Below are 22820 nucleotides of genomic sequence, written 5' to 3'. Positions count from 1 at the left end.
GCAGGGGAGGAGGGGGAGGGGGAGAGTGCAGGGGAGGAGGGAGAGGAGGAGAGTGCAGGGGAGGAGGGAGAGGAGGAGAGTGCAGGGGAGGAGGGGGAGGGGGAGAGTGCAGGGGAGGGGGGAGGGGAGAGTGCAGGGGAGGAGGGGGAGGGGAGAGTGCAGGGGAGGGGGGAGGGGAGAGTGCAGGGGAGGAGGGGAGGAGGGCGAGGGGAGAGTGCAGGGGAGGAGGGGGAGGGGAGAGTGCAAGGGAGGAGGGGGAGAGTGCAGGGGAGGAGGGGGAGGGGAGAGTGCAAGGGAGGAGGGGGAGAGTGCAGGGGAGGAGGGGGAGGGGTGGGGAGTGCCGTTCTTCCCGCCCCTTGTGAAAACAGTGAAGTTGGTCTTTGCCTTCTGCCACCTCCCTTTGCCGGCCCTCCCAAATCCTGGGAGCCTGCTGACTGCCTTCCCTCGCTCGCTATTTCCCTCTATCTCTGTCTGCCTCAGGGGCACTCCTGGCCAGTTACCCACTCCCTGAAATGACACCTCCTCCCTGCTGGACACGCAGATGGGTCCAGGAGGAGAGCAATATCTGATCCAACGACCTCACACTGAGGAGTAAAAGAATGACTTTAGTTCTTTATCCCTCCTTGAGGAATTTGCCTTCTCAAAAGAGCTTTCTGGGTCATTTAAATGATCTCTGCCCTCCTACCCACTTCTCTGAAAGGGCCCTTTTTCCCCAGGGCTTTTGCAGACACTACTTTTTGGGCTCATGGAGTCTCCTCAATTCAGCCTCTGGGGAGGGTAGCTCCATCAAAGGACGAGAGTGGGAGACTCTTCCAGGGGTGACATCAGAAGCATTTAATAACCAGTGCAGAATAAGCACCATCGACTTGCCAGCTGGAGGGCCCCACGGCCTTGGGTCGGCCGGGCATTAACCAGCACGGGGTCCTGGGAGAAAAGCCATGTGGTGGGAACACTCAGGGAAAGCAGGTTTGTCAGTGAGCACAGAAGTGTTTCTACATTTTAACAACCATCTGGCAGCACTGGGCCGGCTGTGTGTTGCTTCTGGTCTGCCCCTGTCTTGTCCAGTTCCTGCTGCTCCACTGGGAAAGGTCTCTGGGCCATTAGTTCCCTCTGTTAGAGGGAAAGTGGCCTGGGCCGAAGCTGGGTAACGCCATGCATGGCCTTTGAGCAGAGCCAGCCGCGTGGAATCCCGGGTGAACAGGATCTCAGGCCCTCGACCCACTGTGTGACCTTGAAGGGCTGAGCCGCCTCTGACTGTCCTTCCTCTCGCCCCTCCTCGCAGTTATTTTCGTCCAGCCTGACAGCCCTTGGCGGTCCCAGCAGTCTGGGCCCCGTGAGTCGGATGCAAAACAGGCAGCACAAACGTCTGGTGCTGAATCCCAAGAGGATTCCTCTCGGGGCGCCATCACGTGGGAACACGGCCTCCGCACTGTGCATCTGACGGGACCACAGGCCTGGAGGACGGTGACCGTGTGGTAGGCAGGGAGCTGGGTTCTCTGTGGCTCAAGCCTGGCTCCTGTCTGGGGACGCCGTCCGAGGCCTGGTGGTGAGTACACCCTGTCACGGAGCCCAGAGACCTCCCAGCTGTGTGCAGGGAACTGCTGGTCAGCTGGAGGGTAGGTGTCGGCAGCTGGCAAGAGGGCAGGAACGGGCCCTGCTGGGCTCCCAGTCCCCAGCCTTGGCCGTGGTGGACGGCAGGTCTGTTCTGGGTTCACTGCAGTGGGCGGGAGACAGGTGGGCTGGGGCAGACAGGGTTCCCAGGAGACCTCTTTGTGGCCCCTGTGTGGTTACTGTCTCAGGAAGTGAGACAGACACTATGTTCCGACCCCTGGGGGCCTGGGAAGGCTGCAGCCAGGCAGTCACTGCTCTTGGCTGGGGTCTGATCTCTAGGGGAGCAGCGTGCCTTAGGTCATTGTGCCTTTTAGGTTAAAGCGTTGTTCCCCAACCTGAGATTAATGCCTACTGCCCATGTGTCCTGGGGCAGGATAGGGGTCTGGGTACAGCTCTTGGGGGGCTCTCCTGGGACTCATCTCTCCAGGGAAAACATGAGACCAAGCTTCTGAGATCAGAACAGCCCCAGGAGAAGCTGGGACAAGCAGTGAGGAGGGGAGAGGGGCCAAAGGAGAAGGGGGCCTCTGCTGGGTGAAGAAGACACCTTCATATATGAACCAGTCCGGAAAACAGAGCAGAAAAGGCAACGCCATCTTTAGAGCTCCTGGAAAAAGAACTCTCCTCATTCCTGGGGGCAAAGCCAGCTCAGAAAGCCCCGACTTCAGTGATTTCAGAGACCCAGGAGTGGCAGAGCACAGCTCCTGCTGGCCTCCCAGCTGCCCCCTGGGAAGACCCGGGAACAGCCACATAAGCAGGAGACCCCACAATGCCAGGAGGGGCGGGGGAAGAGGATCGCAGGAGGGGTGCCATGTGGCTGCTCCTGGCAGCCCTGCCACTGGGGGGCAGGGGCGCGGCTGGCCTCTCGGGGGGGCGGGCCCTCCGGGTAGAAGATGCCCCTCGACTGGGCAGCAAATTCCTCCGGGCTGGCAGGATGGTGCCAGTGGCTCTGCGCAAGGGACTGGTTCTGAAGGCCGGGATGGGGTAAGCCAGAGAGGAGGTGCCGGGGAGGATGGGGCCGGGCACTCTTCCTAGGATGGCGAGCTGGCTGCTCGGGGCAGATAGCCCTGGACAGCTATGGAAGAAGGACCAGGGCCAGGCAGGAAAGGCCAGGGGCCCAGCGGGCGTGGGTGAAGGTTCCATCTCGGCTGCATAGCTGTTGAGGTGGGAGAGAAGGCGAATCCGCACCGGGTCTGCACGGCTGCTGGGCCCTTCCAGGACCCCCAGGTACCTGACGACCTCGGTAAGGCACTCCCGAAAACCGATGCTCCGGAAGTCGACTGCCAGGGCTCGAGCATCAAAGAATCCTGCAAAGTGAGGCACGATGAGGGCATGCCAGGCAGGAGACAAGCACTGAGCCTGGGGTCAGCACTGAGCTCTGGACCTGCTTTCCCCACTCACCCCCTGGGTGACCTTGGGCACGTCACCTCACCTCTCTGAGCCCCAGTCTCACCATCTTAAAGTGGGAATAATCATCCCTACTGGGGTAGAGCGAGTGGACTGTGCGGATCAAATGAGTTCACTGAACTGTGAAGCGTTATAAAATGTAAAGTGTTATCTTCATCACCATTCATGATTAACCCAAAGAAGGAAATCTGCGGCCCAGATAACTTCATTTAAATAGACACCTGCCAGATGTGAAAGCGCTGTGCACGTGGAGGTGTAGAGTTGATGGGGGCAGACGCTGGGACGTGGTGGCAGCAGCCATCAGAGCTGGGAGACTCCTTGGAGAGGAGAGCATAGGGTAGCAATGAAGCATGAGGTCTTTGGGGGCCAGCTGCTTGACCATGGACTTAACTAGCGCCCTGACTATGGACAAGTCTCAATCTCTCCATGCCTTGATTTCCTTAGCTGTGAAATGGGTATATTAACAGGCCCTGCCATGTACAGATGGGGGGAGCGAAATGAAATGGTGCACAGAAATGCTTAACAAATGAAAAGTTAGCTATCATTTATATGACTGGTTTGGCCCCCAGAAGCATTGGAGTTTGTTCCCCAGCCCAAAGGGCAGTCTAGAAAGCAGGACCCCACTCTGGTCCTCAGCTGCTGCCCTCAGGCCAGGGACCCTGTCTTTGGTTTGACTTCAGTGTGGGATGACCAGGGGGACTGCCTGCAGAAGTATTCACATTCTCACAGCTTCTCCACACCTGCCTGTCTCTCGACCACCTTCTGGGCAAAGACAGAACAGCCCCAGTGAGCACTGGCTTCATGATCATGGTAGCAAATATCGGGTCCCTGGTTCACGGCTGAGGTCCCCACAGAGGAACAGTTTGGCAGGAGATGATGTTTGGAGCCAGGCCTCCTAGGCGGTGAGACCTGGCTCTGCTGTCTACTTAGTTGTGCAACTTTGAGCAAATCCCATCACCTTTCTCTGTTCACGGTTCTTTTTTCACTGACATTTGCTGAGTTCTTCCTAAGCACTTAATTTGCATTAGCTAATTTAAACCTCATAAAAACCTATCATTATAACCATTATGGGGAAGTGAATCCCCATAAGAATCCTCCTGCCAATGCAGGGGACATGGGTTTGAGCCCTGGTCCAGGAAGATCCCACATGCCACAGAGCAACTAAGCCCATGCACCACAACTACTGAGCCTGCGCTCTAGAGCCCGCGAGCCACAACTACTGAGCCCGCGTGCCACAACTACTGAAGCCCGCATGCCTAGAGCCTGTGCTCCACAATAAGAGAAGCCACTGCAATGAGAAGCCCGCGCACCGCAACGAAGAGCAGTTCCCGCTCTCTGCAGCTAGAGAAAGCCCGTGCGCAGCAACGAAGACCCAACGCAGCCATAAATAAATAAATTTGTATTTAAAAAACCCCTAGCATTATTCTCATTTTAGAGATAAGGAAACTGAGGAATAAAGAGCTTAAATCATTTGTCCAAGGTCCTAAAGCTAGTAAGTAGTAAACTCAGTGTTCACATACAAAGCCAGGGCTCCATGCCAATTCTCTGTCTTCCCATCAGCCCTTAGCCAGAAAACAGTGAGGATAGCAACACCCACCCTCGAGGTTCTTGTGAGAATCAAATGAGATAATGTTAGAGAAAGCATTTGGAAAACTATAAAATGCTGCCCAAATATTAGTCACTAGTTTTCTTTTAATTGGATAAATACAAATGTGGCTTGAAATTCCTCCCCCACTGGTTGATTAGAGACAGTTTCCACCGTTGGCTGTGCATTCCTTTGGCACAAGTTCTCCAAGTGACCACCTGCAGCAGGATCATCGGGCGTGTTTGCTAAACTGGCAGATTCCTAAACTCCAATCCAGACTTACTGCCTCGGGATCTCTGGGCTGTGACCCACGACGCTGTCAGCCCCTACATGACACTGCTGCCCGCCGAGGCTTGAGAGGCACCAGGCTGGGCTGCTTAACATGCAACCATCCCTTTGAGGGGGTAGCAAGTGAAGGCTTCAAGACTTAAGGCTTTGGAGCCAAGGTCAGTGGAGCTTTCAAGGTTTCCCAATTGTGAAATTACCGAAACACACAGAGCGGCTTCAGGCACACAGAATTTCCATCTGTCCAGAAGTCTTTTAAAAGCCACAATTCAGTGACTTTTTTGTAGTGGACTAGCTCAAAATAACAGAATGCGTTAACATTCGCATCCTACTAAAATCCCACGACTGATCTTCAGCGGTGAGCGTGACATATCCCCCCAGCACTGCCAAGGACACAAGAGCTCAGAAGCCTAGACCGGTGGGTTGGCACACTAGCGAAGTGCTGTGGCTAGAAATCTCAGGCGTGTCTCTCCCACTGGGATCACAGTGAGAATAAGCTCATTCAGGCTGATGCTTAACGAGGCCCTGGGGGCAGGGGGATCAGTAATCTGTTGTAGAAGAGCTCCTCCAAGGTTCAAGGCTGGAAGGAGTGGAGTTGAGGAAAGGGCTAGGACACATGGAGACAATAAAAGCCGAGAGGGCAATGCCAAAAGAAGAAAGACAAGCTTTGCGAACGTTCCACCTGGATCTGCTTCAGCCCCTCTGTGAACTGTGAGCTCCATGAGGTCAGGGACCACATCTACTTTGCTCATCGAAGTATCCCCAGGGCCCAGCCCCCAAATATTGGCTGCAGGAATGGTTCCAGGAAAGTAGAGCATCAGTACCTGTCCCGCCAGTGGCGTGGAGCATTTTCAAGTGATCTACCGTCATCTGCAGGACCTCGGCTTTCTCCAGCTTGGAGGAGCCCTGTGTGTACAGAAGACAGAAGAGTGGCAGCCTTCAGCTGACCTCTGTCGCCCTCCTCCCCAGCATGGCGTCATCAGCACTCACGACCTCAGTTTTCTCCTCCTCCCCCCACTCCACCACTGCCTGTGATCGGGCTTCTGCTTTAGCCAAGCCCACCAAATCTAACCCATTCTCTTCAGTTCTCATTTTAGCCCACCTGTCCACCACATTGCTGACCATCCTTCATGAAAGCCCCCCTCCCCTGCTTTCTTGCTCTAACTGTCTCTTAAAACGGTGGTGTTCCCAGTGGGTGATGGCTCACTTTTTTCTCGCTCTCCTCGGAGGGTCCCCTCTACCTCCATGGCTTCAGGCACCATCACCAGAATGTCACTCCTGCATCCTCACCTGCCTCCTAGACCAGCTTTACCAGGAATCCAACTGCACACTCGCCACACACACCCAAGATCGGGCTCACTGTCTTATTCCAAAGCATCTGTTCTTCCTCCATTCTCTCTCTTGAGGAGTGTTTCCGAAGCCTCCAGCATCACCTGGTCTCCCAGATGAAACCTGAGGGTCGGACTCTCCATGTGAGTCCCTTGAAGGTAGGTACCAGGTCTAGTTCATGGCTGGACTTGTGAAGGTTTTAGTGAATGTCTGTGGAATGACTGACTTGTTCTCCCCAGCAGAAAGGAAGACACAGGACCTATGACCATGCCTTGGCGCACACGGTGAGAATCTTTGAGGCTGTCTGACTGATTCAACTGTCTGACTCTCCACTGGAGTCCCTCCACCCCAGCATGTTCAATGACAGAGACTTCACTCCCCAAGTGGCCTGTTCTACTTTCAGATAGTTCTGGAAATGTCAGTAGTGCAGAGGGATAGGGCACTTTAGGATCACACAGTCTGTGTCCAGTTCCGCTCTGCTACTTACTAGCTGTGTGATCTGGTATAAGTTACTTCACCTCTCTGTGCTTCAGTTTCCTTACCTGTGCAATGTGCATAATAATCCCTACCCTTCAGGATCATTCTGAGCATTCAGTGCAACCAGATGATGGACATAAAGCCACAACCCCTGAGACACCTCAGTAAATATGAATTTCCATCCCCCTTATTCTTGGCCATCAACAGATATCAGTAAGTGATATCACAGCACTTCAGGCAGCTGCCACCAATCGATAAGAGATGCCGTGAGAAGTGAACCTTATCTGCCACCCGCACAGCATTTCCTCTAGCACATTCAGCAATGTCACATACCTGCTTCTCAAAGGCAGTGGGGACCAAGCGCCTCAGTTCAGAAAGGCTGCTGTTGATGCGGTCCCGGCGCCGTTTCTCTATGATCTAAAAAACAATGATGAAACAAACAAACAAACAAAAACCAAGTAGGCACTTCATCACAGTTTCCAACACACCTCGACAGGCACTGACTCATATGTTCCGTCACAATATTTCTGTCAGGGAGATAAATCCATTCTTATATTATGGAAGAGGAAAACGAGGCTCAGAGAGGGGCAGAATTTGCTTAAGGTCACACAGCAAGGAAGTGCAAGGCTGGGACTAGAACTCAGATCTCTTGTCTTGATCTAAGGGGTGGTATCCAAAACGTTTAACCACTGATACAGCAGGGCACCAACCAATTAGAACAGGAACACCAGCCACAGCACTGCAGCAGGTCCTGGAGGCCCCTCCTGGGCCAGGGAGACCCCTTGAGGTGCTGGGTCATGAGGTCTGAGGAGTCCCAGGCATTGCTCTCTCCAGCTGGGAAGGCCTTTCATTCCCACAAGCTCACTCTCATCTCACAATACTGGCAGCGGAATACTGATAGCAGGACAGAAATGACAACACCCATTTTACCGATAAAGAGAACGAGGGCTGGGGTGGGTGTGGCTGCTTAAGGTCTTTTGGTTAGTGAGTGGCAGGGCTGGTCTCTGCCACATTCCGGTCTCTGGACTCCCAGGGCAGAAGCACAGGTGCATCCTGGGGGAAAAGTAGGGCCAAGAGCAAGGACGGGCTCTTCCTTCTTCTGTCCCCCTTCCCTACCCCTCAGCACACTAAGAGGGAAGGAAAGTTCTGAGCTCAGAGAGAAGCAGGGGGAGGCTGGGATAAATGATAGTGGCTAATTGTGCGTCAGGTTCTGTTCTGAGTGCATTACATTAGTTCATTTCAAAACAACCCTTTGAGGTAGGTACCATCATTATTTCAGTTACACAGATGAAAAAACGAGGCACACAGAGATTAAGTGGCTTGCACAAAGTCACCCAGCTAGCTACTGGCAAAGCTGGGACTTGAACCCAGGCAGGGTCACTTCCCGGTGGTGTTTCTGACCAGGGTTCTCTGTGCCAGGCCCCTGGGAACTCAGGGCAAACATTTGTCGGACAGCTCTGCTGAGATACACACTCACCCCTCTGCGTTTCTTCCTGGCTTGCATTTGTGAAGGGCTGGGGGTGGACAGCGGCCGGGCCATCTGGCTGGAGAGGAAAAGAAAGACTGATTTTTCAGAGGACCGTCTCCCTGGCCTGGGCTGACCTCGGAGGCCGGCTGTGGGCGGGCACAGACCCCTCCCAGGCGGCCGAGGTCTCCCAGGCCGGGAAGAGGCGCAGGGCAGGCGTGGGTGGGGACGCCCTCTCTCCCCTTCTCCCCGGGGGCTCATTTCTCCCCGGGCCAAGTCCTCCCCTGCACAGAGCTTCCTGCCCCAGAGTCGCCGGCGGCTGGGGCCATGGATGGAGGGGCTTGGCTCTCGCCCCGACCTGACCCTCTCGGCCTTGCCTCCGGCCCCTCGCCCCTCGCCCTCGCTGCTGCCGCGGCCGTCGGGGGAACCGCAGCCCGGCCGCCCCGCTCCTGCAACCCGATCCCCCGGGCGGGGCGGGCGAGGGCACGGGCGGCGGCGGCGGGGCCGGGCCTGCGGGTTAGGTTTCAGAGGGAGCCGCTGGGAACGAGCGTGGAAAGAACAGATGCCGCCGCTTCCCACGGGCCGGGCGCGCCGGTCGCCCGCCCTCCACCCGGCCTGCAGCTGCCGCCTCCTCCCACGCTGCGCGGCCCGGGCGAGGGGGAGGCGACATCTGGGTCACAGGGCCCTCTCGGACTCTCGGGACGTGGCCCCAGCCTCCCCAGAAGGCTCCAGCCCCGCATCGTGTCAGGCCTCCGGCCCCGGGCTTGGCTGAAGGATGTACGTTTGCTGGCAACCCAGGAGTTACCATCACCGGGAGGAGGCTCAGCCCTCTGGGGCTTTTCCTGCCCAGACTGACCGAATCCTCCTCAGCCCAACTGCTCACCCTCTTCATGGTTCCCACTCCAGAGGCTCTCTTGGAGTGAAGGAGATTCTCTGGGTTGCACTTAGCATCATTCACTTGGCCAACACGCCAGAGGCCCCACTCAGACCTAGGGCTGGACTGGATGCCCTCAGCCAGGCCCCAGCCCTCCAGAGCCCAGCTCCCACTGGAGACATCACAGCCACAAATAACTTTAGACAAGGTGACTCCCCTGCTATTTCAGAACGCGAAATGCCACCCATCTGAACAGGAACCCAAGAGCTTGCCTCCACCTCTCCTCTTCTGCCTAGGTTCCCATCTCAGCGAAGGCACCCATATCCCACTTCTGCAAGGTGGACACCCGGCCACCATCTTTGATTCCTCCTCTGTCCTCACCTACCCCATCAAAACCTGCCCATTCCATGTCTAAAATACATCTCACACCTGTCCCCCTTATCTCCACTGCCGATCTCGGGACCAAGCCTCCATCATCTTTCTAGACTGCAGGAGACTATTACACCCACTACTTCCTACAAGCGGGCAGAGTGATCATCTAAATGCAAATCTGATCGTGTCACTCTCTTACAGGGCCTTCTCAATGCTTTTAGGACCAAGACTACCATCTTCCAGGTAGTCCCGCAGGCCCCTGTCACCTCCTAGACTCAATTCTCTTTTGCTCTGTGTGCTCCAGCCTGTGAATGCACTAACTCCTTCCTGTGGTGGCACATACTGCTCCCCTAGCACAGAACTCTCTGGTCCACTCCCTCTCCCCACCCCCAAGCCCCAGCCCCTTTGCCTAGTAACTTCTACCACCTTTCAGATCTCAACTCAAATGTCATCACCCCTCCCACTTGATACCCCCTGCTTTACGCTATCCTAGCATCCTGCATTCGTAGCATTTGTACCCATTTGTTGGGTACAAATCATATTTACATGATTATTTGATTAATGTCTAACTCTCCATCAAGTCTGTAAGTTCCATGAGGCCATGAACCATATCTGTCTCATTCACAGCTGTACCCAGTACTCAGCAAGTGACATGACGGAGCTCGTGGTTGAGCTCCTCCTCCTGCCCTCATCTTTGGCATCACCGGAGAACACAGAGGTGAGACCATAAAGTCTATGTCTTGGGACTTCCCTGGCGGTCCAGTGGTAAAGAATCCGCTTTCCAATGCAGGGGATGCGGGTTCGATCCCTGGTCGGGGAACTAAGATCCCACATGCCTCGGGGCAACTAAGCCTGCGCGCCACAACTACTGAGCTTGTGCGCCTCAACGAGAGAGCCCACGTGCTGCAAACTACAGAGCCCACGCACCCTGGAGCCCGCACTACACAACTAGAGAGAGAAAAACCCGCATGCCACAGCTAAAGAGAAGCCCGTGTGCTGCAACGAAAGAACCCGCAGGCCTCAACCAAGATCCCGTGTGCCTCAACTAAGACCTGACGCAGCCAAATAAACAAATATTAAAAAAAAAAAAATCTATGTCTGAGACCTTTGTGGAATGGGGGCATGTGTGGCTCACCGGGAGGGTCCCAGCCCACGTGACGATCCTCTTGGCACTAGAGGTTGGATCATTTTCATCAACTGCTCAAAGAGATAAGGTTGCATGGGAGACCAGATCAACATTTGTCAAACCTACTGCTATGTCCCTGGCTTCATCTAGCTACATCTGGAAAAGGATATCTCCATCCAAACATCTGGACAAGAATGTAAGAGGCCTATGAAAGCTCGTGGGAGGGATGGGTCAGCAAGCCTGATCCAGGGCTCAGGTGGCCAGATCCTGAGATCTGTAGGGCAGCTTGTTTACAAAGCTTCAGTATGGACAAGCCACAAGGGCCAAGGTCTACTAAGAAACACAGCCTTTGTCCCCGCAGCTTGGATAAGGTGTCTCCTGGGGTATTGGGTTACCACTGCTCACGTCACTGCCTCTCAGCCTGATTCCTCCTCAGGGACCATCTGTTGGAGGCTGACACACCCCTTTCAGAGCATGGCAGCTCAGCCACCCTTTTTCCACTCTCCTGGGTCTCTGCGGTGTTATCCCTCTCCCCCCACTCCTGTATCCCACAGGCAAACCTCACTTCACAGCTTTCTCGGCATCCCTACATATACTTCCCTCCTTTGAGGGGAAGCCCCACTTTACAGATGAGGATGCTGGGCACTGGGGAGGTAAGGCAGCTTGCCCAGCCTACGCAGCTGCTGAGGAGCAAAGCCAGCATGGGAATCCACATCTTCTGGCTTCAAAATCAACATTGTTTTCCCTCCTGATTCCTATTTCCTGTCTGTCTGAATAGCCCTCCAGTCCCCTTAGCCTTAAAGCTCCCAAGAGCTCAGCCAGAGCTAGCTCTCTTCCAGGCTGGGATCTGGCCCTGACATTGGGAGAGGGTGTGAGAGATTCTTGTCTGAGAGTCTGAAAATAAGGCAGATTTTCATGGACCCAGAGAAGATATGTTGACCCCCGAGATCTGCTCCGTGGGCCTCAAGGGGTCCCTAGCCAGGATTCTGGGGTGGCCTCTTGGGGGAGGGGCAGCTTTCCAGGTGGTCTGGCTGCTGGTCCTGACTGCCCTCAGCGCTCACCCTCACTTCCTTTTTTGGGAACTCCGCCGAGGGGCCCTTGCAGGTGACCCCGCTCATTTTCCATCAGCCAAAGGCAGAATCATGATGTCTCCAATGAAGGGCTCTCAGAGAGCACTGAGCCTACTTGTAAAAGGAGGAAACTCAGAGAGGGGAAGCGATCTGCTCCAGGCCACACAGCAAATCGGAGGAAATTCCAGAACTGGAGCCAAATCTACTGGCTTTTCACCCAGTGCTCCCCATACAGTCATTGTCCCCCCATGTACATTTCATAGCCAGTACTTTTTGTTCTAGAGAGCACTTCCATGTTCACTTGTCTCATTTATCATACAATGAGTTAAGTATATTATTGGGCCATTTCACACTTAGGAAAAATAATCACTTGATAGCTGGAGTGACAGAGACACAAAGTCCAGTCTTCAGATGTCCAGGCTTTTCATTAGACCATGCTGCCTCACGGACGTGGCACTCTCCAACTGAACGGCGACCCCTTAGAGAGCAGCTTTCGTTGGAAGTTGCCTTGTGCCAAAGCAGGGAGCTGTGTGCCTTAAGTCCATTACCTCATCAAAGCCTCCCCCTATGAGGTAAGGTATTAGCATCCCCATTTTGTAAAGGAGAAAATTAGAATTCAGAAAAGGGTAGTCACTTACCCAAGTTAATGGTGGTGAGACTTCAAAGGCCACCATGTGCCTTAAATGACCCACAGACCCTGACCCAGTGCCTGACGTGGCAGGTGCTCATTAAATTTTTGCAGAGGGAGGGGGGAGACTATTCTCAGTTTGGACCCACATGTGTCAGGGGGCTGTGCTCAGATAGGAGCTCTAAGGGTGATTCCCATATATGGGGCAGGACACTGCCACCAGGCAGATGCCTACAGTGGCAATGGAACACAACCTGCTCTTTACTCTTACGGGGGGTGGGGGCAGATTTGCACCCTGCCTCTGACCCTGGGGAGGCTGGCTGCTCCAGTCCCCTGGCCCTTGCCAATGTTCATCTGGCTTTCTTTGTTCATGAAGCTCTTCTTCTCTGAGAGTTCCCTGAGGGCAGAGGCTGAGCAGGATACATCTGGGCCCCCCACGCCCAGCCCAGGGTCTGGGCCACAGCAGGCATCGTTCAGCGCTCCCTGAATTGAAGCATTGATGTCTGCTGGGGGGAGGGCCCTTTGGTGAGTGCTACAAAGAGGGGTCTATAAGTCGGCCTCTGCCAGATGTCCAACTGTTTCTCTCCTCTGGGGGGGGTCTGCTCGCCTAAGAATCTAGACAGTCTAAAAAAATGGGCTCTAGTTGAAAGGACAAAATGTATAGGAAAAAAACTGCCTACTGATCCTTTATGCCATAGTCCAAATGCCACAGTCTAAATGCCACCACCTTCAGGAAGCTCTCCCTGCACTTTTTTTTTTTTTTTTTTGCGGTACGTGGGCCTCTCACTGCTGTGGCCTCTCCGGTTGCGGAGCACAGGCTCCGGACGCGCAGGCTCAGCGGCCATGGCTCACGGGCCCAGCCGCTCCACGGCATGTGGGATCTTCCCGGACCGGGGCATGAAACCATGTCCCCTGCATCGGCAGGCGGACTCTCAACCACTGCGCCACCAGGGAAGCCCTCCCTGCACTTTTGGTTGTGAGTGACCTCTCCCTGCTCAGGTGCCCTCACAGCCCACAGTCTGTCTCTCTTTCCATCTTCCATCCTGTCCATGGACTTTGTGTGACCTGGCAGGTCACTGACCAGGCTGCAAATTCTTGGAGGACAGAAGGCAGCTCCAATCAGCGCAGCTCTCTGACACCCATTTCATGCCTCTGATTCATGAAGACCCAATGACACTGAGCTTGAGACACCTCCCCGCCAACCCCCCACCCCATGGTGCTGGGCCCTTCCCCTGCTCCTAGCAGGCACAGACTCAGAGAATTGATTCTCTAAAGAGCAGTTTCTGCTAAACAATTTTAAAAGGCTATTAAGTTGCATAGGGAATGCTATTATATACCCCAAAACCTCATGGACAGGAAATTACCTCCTATTAGAAGCTAGAAAGAACTGGAAGCTGGGGGCGCTTTACTGGGACTTGTGACTGAGGCAGGACCCCCTGGTCTCAGAAAACTGGATATCACTGAAAGTATGAAATACTCTCAGAAACATCCCTAAGAATGAACTGAATCCCCCTTTCAAATCTATTCTAGAGAGTCAGGTTTGGATGAGCTAGGAGGGACCAGATAGGCTTCCTTTTCCCACTCCCTGTTCTCCTTTATTTTACTGATGAGAAAACAGGCTCACAAAGGGAAAGCAATGCCCCAAGGTCACACGGTAACTTGGTGGCAGATTTGGGGCTGGGACCCAAGTCTGCAGACTCCCAGTCAGTCCTTGCTCTCTTTCAGGGTTCTGAGTATCACATATTGGGTGCCTGATACTACTTAAGCATTTGCTACGTGCTGGGCTCTGTGTGAAGCCCTTGACATAGGTTATCTCATCTGATTTTCCTAATTATCCTATGAGGTCAGTTCTATTATTTATACCCATTTTTCAGACGAAGAAACCGAAGCTTAGATTGGTCACAGAACTGGGACGTAACAGAACTTATACAAGTTCAGTTTGTTCTACAGGTTTGAAGCAGGGTCAGAAAACGTACCAAGAGTTAAAAGATATTGACAGCAGACTGGTGCAGTAGAAAGAGCACTGGAATCAGAGTCTAGGCCCTTGCAAGGACCATGGGCAAGTCAGCGATTATTTTCTTCAATACTAAAATCTTAATTCCAAAGATTTTCTTCCCCTGGAAGTTTTGTGTCTGTGTGTGTGTGTGTGTGTGTGTGTGTGTGTGTACTATATGAAAAGTGTACCCCAGCTAGGGTAAAATTAAGAAAGTATGGTTACTCTGCATAGTCACTGCAGAGTAGTGACTACTCTTCTTCAGGACCAGGGGGTGTGATACCAACAGTCCATGAGGGTTTCCTAAGATCTTCAGGGAAAAGCCCTCCCTGGTAGCGCAGTGGTTAAGAATCCACCTGCCAACTCAGGGGACAGGGGCTCGAGCCCCGGTCCAGGAAGATCCCACATGCTGAGGAGCAACTAAGCCCGTTCGCCACAACTCCTGAGCCCACGTGTCACAACTACTGAAGCCCGCGCGCCTAGAAACCCATGCTCCATAACAAAGAGAAGCCACCGCAATGAGAAGTCCGCGCACCGCAACGAAGAGTAGCCCCCGCGCAGCAACAAAGACCCAACGCAGCCAAAAATAAATTAAATAAAAATAAATTAAAAAAAAAAAAGTCCTCACCAGTAGCCTCACTTGGACAGAAAGAGATCTCCAACCGGACCTCAGACCCCGAGCTGAACTCTCCCTCCGTCCCAGCATCTCGAGCCCTAAACGGCCGAGAGCGCACAGGATCCCGGGCACTCGTGCGCGTAACGGTGGCGCCACACCTGCGTCTACCCCGGTCGCTCCAGGACTGGCTCCGCGCTCGCCGGCCCGTCGGCTTGCTCCCCAGCCTGCTCGCCCCGGCGCGCCCAGCGCCCCCAGCCAGCCTTACCTCAGCTCGCCCTCGTGGCCCACGTCGATGGGTCCGTCGGACTCGCTGTCGGAGCCGCTCGGCTCCCGGGGCCGCTTCATCGTGAGCGCGGGCTGCGTGGGTCCCCGGCCGGCGGCGCGGGCGGCGAGCCGGGAAGTCGGGCCCCGCCCCGGCCCCGCCCCGGGGGCGCAGCCACCGCCCTTTCCCAGGGCCCTTTCCTGCGTCGCAGCCGCAGCCCCGGGCGCCCCCTCGCCCCCTCCGTGACGCGCTGGCCGAGCCGTGGGAAGGCCCCGGGAGGTCGCCGCCCCGCCGACGGCTGGGAGGTCCGGCTCCGCTCCCTCGGCCGCCGCGCGCTGGGTGGCCTTGGGCAGGTGCCCTTGGAGGCCCCTGGGGAAGCCAAGGGGTCCCCGTCTGTCCCTGGTTCGCCCCCGGGGCGCTGTCGGCCTGTGGAGGCGCCGCTCCGCTATGCCCCAGCCTCTTTAGAGGTCCCCTCGCCGGCTCCTGCCTCCTGGGGTTCTGGGGGCGGCAGACACATCGGTTTGGGGAGGTCAGTGGAGTGGCTGTGGGCTGACCCTCGGCCAGAATTCTCTGGCAGCTTCTCCCAAAGGGGTCCAGAGCAAGTAGAATGTGGGTGAGGGGGCCATCCCCAAAAGGGATGGCCGAAGTTGTGGCTGCACCACCTGCGCAGGACCAGCTCTGGCCAAGGTGCCTGAAGACCTGTCTTGATCGTGGGTGTCCCTGGGAATTAGTTCCCAGTTCACCAGAGGCAGAGCTGTCCTGGGAGGCCAAGAGTGCCTGGAGAGGGCCCATTCCTGAAGCTGTTGCGGGGCCTCAAAAGGGGGTGGGTGGCACTCTCCAGCCTCCCTTCCTGGGACCCTCCTCCCCCCTACAACAGACCAAACTGTTCACTGGGTAGGGGCTCCGACTGCCCTGCCCCTAGGGAGGGAGACTCAAGGAAGATTCTGAGATTCACCTGCGATCCTCATGGGCCAGTGCCTCAGAGAGACCCCCCAAAGCTCAGAAGGAAATGGAACGGGGGCATCCTGGAAGGTGGACTTCATGAGCTGGGAGGAGGAGATGGGAAGGTGGTCTCCATGTGGTGGGTCGGAGATGAAGTCTTTCCCTTTGACTCACCCCCCAGGACACAGAGGAAGCCATCTCCTCATTTGGGAGAGTGGGGTTAGTCATCTAACTGCACTTCCACTCCCACTGTAAGACCTGACTGGGGACACTTGCTTATGGTGGTGGGACAGAACAATCCCGTGCCCCCTTCCACACGTGTCCACAGACACTACCACGTGGCCAAGTCTATGGACACGTAGGTATAGACATGCACGGGTACACAGCTGGCATGAGCAGTCAGAACCTGCAGCTTGGACTTCCTCAGGAGGCCCTGGTGTTCACCCCAGCCATACCTATGGACTCTCTTTTTCCAGATGCCCTCAGCACTCACATAACTTCCATGGACATGTACCAGTGGAGTGGAAACCTCAACCAACACAGAAGTTGTGCAGTCCGTGCACTCTGCATTCCCTGGAAAGGCAGAAATCAGCCATGTTGCCCAGAGATCTGCCCTGCGTGTGACTGAGGTTACAGGGACTGGCAGTGGAGCAGATTTGCAGGGGAAGATCAAGCTCCATTGTAGGTATGTTCATGTGAGATGCCCCGGGTCATCAAAATGGAGTGCACAGGGACTTCCCTGGTGGCACAGTGGTTGAGAATCCACCTGCCAATGCAGGGGACACAGGTTCGATCCCTGGTCCGGGATGATCCCACATGCCGTGGAGCAACTAAACCCATGCGCCACAACTACTGAGCCGGCGCTCTAGAGCCCACGAGCCACAACTACTGAAGCCTGCACACCTAGAGCCCGTGCTCTGCAACAAGAGAAGCCACTGCAATGAGAAGCCTGCACACTGCAACGAAGGGTAGCCCCCGCTCGCCGCAACTAGAGAAAGCCCGTGCACAGCAACGAAGCCCCCCCCCCAAAAAAGGAGTGCACAGATAAATAGGAGCTCAGAAGAGGGGTCGAAGCTGAATATTTATTGGAAGTCATTAGGTAATAGGTGGCACTTAAAGCTATAGGAGTAGACAGATTACCCAGAAAAAAAGTGTGGATGGGGCCTAGCTAAATAGCTAACGTTTGGTAAGCACTTATAACACCTGAAACTGTTTTGCAAGTATTAACTCACTTCATTCTCAGCAACTCTATAAAGTAGTAAAATTATTATCATCCCCAGTTTGTAAATGAGAAAAAAAGGCACAGAGAGGTGGAGTAACTCTACAGAGGGTAAAGGGAAGGGCTGGAATTCAACAAGGCAATTTGGTTCCAGAGCCAAACCCCCAGGCTTTACTACCTGTATAGCTCCTAAACATCAGGCTGTAGTATCTAGTACTGAGCCTAGAGCTGTGCCATCAGTACAATAGCCACGAGACACGTGTGGCTACTAAGCACTTGAAATGTGCCTGTACTGAATTGCTTTGCTAGGAAGTGAGATACACACCAGATTCAAGAAGGAAAGCGAGAGGAAGGAGGGGAGGAAGGAAGGGAGGGAGGGAGAAAGGGCGAGCTCTCATTTATATTTTTAATATTGATAACATGTTGAGATTATAATATTTTTAAAAATTTACTTATTTATGGCTGCGTTGGGTCTTCGTTGCTGCGCGCAGGCTTTCTTTAGTTGCGGCAAGCAGGGGCTACTCTTCGTTGCAGTGCGCGGGCTTCTCATTGCGGTGGCTTCTCTTGTTGCAGAGCACGGGCTCTAGGCGCACAGGCTTCAGTAGCTGTGGTGCGCAGGCTCAGTAGTTGTGGCGCACGGGCTTAGTTGCTCTGCGGCATGTGGGATCTTGCCAGACCAGGGCTTGAACCCGTGTCCCCTGCATTGGCAGGCGGATTCTTAACCACTGCTCCACCAGGGAAGCCCTGAGATTATAATATTTTATACATATTGGATTAACTAAAATACATTATTAAAATTAACTTCACTTGTTTTTAGTTTTTTTTTTAATTAATTGTTTATGCTCCTCCCCAATCTATTTCTATTGGACAGTGCTAATCTAGTACAGGGGTGGCTTGACCTCAGTCCCATTTGACATTTTGGGCTGGAACATTCTTTATCGGTGGGGCTGTTCTGTGCATTGTTGGGTGTTTAGCAGCTTCCCTGGCCTCTACTCACTACGTGCCAGTAGTACCTGCCCCAGTCGTGACAATTAAAACTGTCTCTAGATAATACCAAATGTCCCCTGGGGGAGAAATCACCCCCAGTTGAGAACCACTGGTCTAGAGAAACCCCAAGATTTAGATGTTGAGTAGAAGAGAAAGAGCTGCCAGAGGAGACTGAGAAGGAACAGCCGGGAGGTGGAGGAGAGCCAAGGGTGGGTGTTACAGGAGCCAGAGAGCGTTTCAAGTACTTGGTCATGATCATTTAAAATGTCAGTCAGATCGCATCACTTCCTGCTCAAAACCATCCAGAGGCTTCCCATCACATTCAGAATGAAATGCCAACTGTTTACCGTGGCCTATACATAGGGTGACTCTATAATTTATCATCTAAGCCTGGGGCACCTCTGAGAGTGAAAGGAGGCAACACTAACTATGCCAAGACAGTCCAGGGCATTACTGGATGTATGGCCACCCTAAGCCCTGGGCCCTGCCCCTGCCCTGCTCACTCAGCCACTAGAGCCTTCCTGCCTGCCCTTCCACCGAAATTTCCTGCTTGTAGCTGCTGCAGGACTTCGAATTCGTCGTTCCATCTATCTGGAAGCCTCTTCTCCTTGATGGTCTCAGATTAATTATCTCACTCTCTTCAGGTCTTGGCTCAAATGTTACATCCTTAGAGAGAACTCTCCTGACCCTCTGTCTAAAACAGCGACCGATTTCCTGCTCACTCTGTGTCCCATTTCACATCATCTTATTTGGTTTGGCCAAAAAGTTCGTTCTGTTGTTTTTTCCGTCCGATGGTTCTAGTAGCGCTTAGTTGTCTTTAACTTCATTCGAAACAATTATGTTAGATTGTATTGTGACAGCTGTCATATCAGCATGCATTAAAAAAATACTTATCAAAATTGGTGAATTTTTGTGTAGCCATTTTAATATTGAAGATGGAAGAAGAAAAGCAACATTTTCAGCATCTTATGCTTTATTATTTCAAGAAAGGTAAAAACACAACTGAAACGTAAAAAAAAGATTTGTGCAGTGTATAGAGAAGGTGCTGTGACTGATCGAACATGTGAAAAGTTGTTTGGGAAGTCTCGTGCTGGAGATTTCTCACTGGACGATGCTCACGGTCAGGTATACCAGTTGAAGTTGACAGTGATCAAATCGAGACATTAATTGAGAACAATCAATGTTATACCACGCGGGAGATAGCCGACATACTCAAAATATCCAAATCAAGTGCTGAAAATCATTTGCACCACCTTGGTTATGTTCATCGCTTTGATGTTTGGGTTCCACATAAGTTAAGCGAAAAAAACCTTCTTGACCGTATTTCCGCCTGTGATTCTCTACTGAAACGTAATGAAAATGTCTCATTTTTAAACAAATTGTGATGGGCGATGACAAGTGAATGCTGTACAATAATGTGGAATGGAGGAGATTGTGGGGCAAGCGAAATGAACCACCACCAACCACACCAAAGGCCGGTCTTCATCCAAAGAAGGTGATGTTGTGTATACATGGTGGGATTGGAAGGGAGTCCTCTATTAAGAACTCCTTTCAGAAAACCAAACGATTAATTCCAACAAGTACTGCTCCCAATTAGACCAACTGAAAGCAGCACTCGATGAAAACGTTCGGAATTAGTCAATAGAAAACGCAGCATCTTCCATCAGGATAACACAAGATCACATGTTCCTTTGATGACCAGGCAAAACTGTTACAGCTGGGCTGGGAAGTTCCGATTCATCTGCTGTATTCACCAGACATTGCACCTTTGGGTTTCCATTTATTTCGGTCTTTACAAAATCCTCTTAATGGAAGAAAATTCAGTTCCCTGGAAGACTATAAAAGGCACCTGGAACAGTTCTTTGCTCAAAAAGATAAAACGTTTTGGGAAGATGGAATTATGAAGTTGCCTGAAAAATGGCAGAAGGTAGTGGAACAAAACGGTGAATACATTGTTAAATAAAGTTCTTGGTGAAAATGAAAAATGTCTTTTATTTTTACTTTAAAACCAAAGGAACTTTTTGGCCAACCCAATACTTTATAGCATCTATTAATCTCACTGACATTATCTGTTGATATATTTATCATCTGGGTCCTCCATCACAAGATAAACTCATTGAGGGTAGACACTGGTTTCTCCTTTTCCCTGCTGACTCTCCAGCACCTAGCACAGTGCCTGGCATGCAGTAGGTGTGCAATAAATACTTGCTGGCAGAATAAACTCATTTAAGAAGCTTGACTGTGATGGGAAAGTAAGCTAGGACAATAGTTGGAGGAGATGTGTAGTCTGGGTTTGTTTGTTTTTGCTTTTGTTTTGTTTTATTTATTTATTGAAAGAGAATTTAAAACAAAATAAATTTATTTATTTGTTTTTGGCTGTGTTGGGTCTTCGTCGCTGTGCGCGGGCTTTCTCTAGTTGTGGAGAGCAGGGGCTACTCTTCATTGCAGTGTACGGGCTTCTCACTGCGGTGGCTTCTTGTTGCAGAGCATGGGCTCTAGGCATGCGGGCTTCAGTAGTTGTGGCACACGGGCTCAGTAGTTGTGGCTTGCAGGCTCTAGAGCGCAGGCTCAGTAGTTGTGGTGCACAGGCTTAGTTGCTCCGCGGCACGTGGGATCTTGCCAGACCAGGGCTTGAACCCGTGCCCCCTGCATTGGCAGGTAGATTCTTAACCACTGCTCCACCAGGTAAGCCCTTTCGTTTTGCTTTACAATGGAAGTGAGTAGGGCATGGTCCAAGCAGCAGGAAACCATCCCTCTGTGGGATTTTATGAAGAGGCTTCCACCTTGACTGTGAAGTTCTTAGGGGTGGGAATCATTTGTGTTGTTCATTATTATGTCTTTCAGTGCCTAGTAAAGTGTCTAGCGCATAGTAAGCATTTAACATTGTTGTGAAATAAATAAATGATAATGATAACAACAATAAAAATAAATTCTTATTGCACCCTTACTGCACCATGTACCAGGCACTGTACTATTTGACATGTATTAACTCATTTAAACCTCATAACAACCCTATAACAGAAGTTGCTATTATTATCTATTATAATCCCATTTTACTGAGACATAGGGAAGTTAAGCAACTTATCAGAGATCACACAGCTAGTAAGTGGTAGAGCTGGGACTCCACCCAGACAGGTTGGCACCAGAGTCTTTTTTTTTCTTTTAGATACAGTTTTAAAAAATATATATATTTATTTATTTTTGGCTGCATGAGGTCTTAGTTGTGGCACGCAGGATCTTTGTTGCAGCATGCGGGATCTAGTTCTCCCACCAGGGATTGAACCCAGGCCCCCTGCATTGGGAGCGAGGAGTCTTACCCCCTGGACTGCCAGGGAAGTCCCGGCACCAGATTCTTTCTGGTAACTGTGGCATTGTGCATTTAGAGTGGGGTAGACCAATCAGAAGCCTCCTACGATAGGCCAGGCAATAGGGACTGGTTTAGAGGGGAAGAATACAGAACAAATCCACGTGATGCTGGGCTCCTGTCTGGATGACTGAGTGGGTGAAGGTGACAGGCACCAATGGGAAACACAGGAGAAGGTAAGCTCAGTGTGGCCATGCTGTTTGTGAGACCCATGGGACACCCAGGAGGAGAGCCCGGGGAGATGTCTGGGCTGGAGTAGAGATTTGGGGACTGGTAGCTGAAGCCATGGGGTACATGAGGTAACTCAAGGAGCTAGTGCAGAGCAAGAAGGAGGAGAACCTAGCATAGAACCCTGAGAAAAACAGCCAGAGAAACTCTGGGAGGAGGAGGAAAATTGAACAAGGATAGAGCACCTGGGGCCGAGGTCAGAGAATGCCGAGTAAAGGGCTCGGTGGCCAGTTCAGGGGCTCTAAGAGGAAGACCTGCAAACATGAGGTCACAGAGGCCTTGGCATGAATAAAGGCGTCAGAGGCAGGGGCCGTACCCCAGGGATCTGGAAGTGTCTGTGGAGGATGCAGAAGCAGGTTTGAAGAAGGAGCAGGTGAATGAGAGAGGGCAACACAGGCAACTGCAGAGGGCGGCAAGTCCTTAGGAGGAATTTGCTTGCTGATGGAGAGGGGTCAGGGAGAGGCAGAGGGGTGAGCCCAGAAGTAGCAGCTAGCCTCAGTCCAAAGGGAGGGAGGCAGAGAGGGAACCTATACCCTCTCCACTTCTCCCATCCCCCTGCCCCAGAGCAGAATGAGCAGGAGAGATTTTCAGGGTCAGGTCTCAGCTCCAGTGACACTTTCTCAATCCCTGATCCCACACTAGGTCAGCCCCCTTCTCCTAGGGCTGGTATTCAGATTAGGAGACTGACAGCGCCTGGGTGCCAATGGTTGGGTTGCATGTGGACCATATGTTGGAAGACGGTTCCAGCGCCCTTTGCTGGGCCAGACACTGAGCAACTAACTGCTGAGTGATGGAGGTATTGGGGGTCCCAGAGGAGAGGATGGTTGTCACAGAGATGCTCCAGGCAGCTGTTGGTAGTTATTAATTGTGCAATAATTTATGTCTGTCTCTGGGACATAAAGGCAAAACCCAAGCGGTTTGCTCCCCATCGTCTCCCCATGCCTAGCAGTGTTTGGCATGTAGTAGGTGTTTGGTAAATATTG

General features: G+C 52.7%; 1 protein-coding gene and 1 long non-coding RNA gene across 8 annotated transcripts; one reads left to right on the top strand and one right to left on the bottom strand.

The window, feature by feature from the left end:
- The first annotated feature begins 638 nt into the window (after positions 1-638).
- LOC309839198 lies at positions 639-10484 on the top strand. 6 transcript variants are annotated; one of them, XR_014298480.1, is made up of 6 exons: positions 639-1546; positions 6115-6372; positions 6454-6498; positions 9604-9645; positions 10030-10120; positions 10193-10484. It is a non-coding gene; the product is annotated as an uncharacterized lncRNA (long non-coding RNA). The 6 variants fall into 6 exon arrangements; XR_014298481.1 differs by having other exon boundaries at positions 647-1546; positions 6141-6372; positions 10166-10484; XR_014298482.1 differs by having other exon boundaries at positions 648-1546; positions 6141-6372; positions 6457-6498.
- Positions 1561-15220, bottom strand: HEYL (hes related family bHLH transcription factor with YRPW motif like; the record flags this gene model as incomplete). Of its 2 annotated transcripts, XM_082680828.1 has the most annotated exons (5): positions 1561-2915; positions 5710-5791; positions 7025-7108; positions 8169-8235; positions 15101-15220. In XM_082680828.1, 5 exons carry the CDS (start codon positions 15178-15180, stop codon positions 2257-2259), a joined length of 972 nt encoding a protein of 323 aa, XP_082536954.1. In that variant the 3' UTR covers positions 1561-2256. The 2 variants fall into 2 exon arrangements, with proteins under 2 accessions (XP_082536954.1, XP_082536953.1); XM_082680827.1 differs by lacking the exon at positions 15101-15220 and having other exon boundaries at positions 8169-8417.
- Positions 15221-22820: the final 7600 nt, after the last annotated feature.

The sequence above is a fragment of the Grampus griseus genome (genome assembly GCF_964374135.1).
Source record: "Grampus griseus genome assembly, chromosome: 1".
NCBI lineage: Eukaryota > Metazoa > Chordata > Mammalia > Artiodactyla > Delphinidae > Grampus > Grampus griseus.
This window is presented reverse-complemented; position numbering and strand designations above follow the sequence as displayed.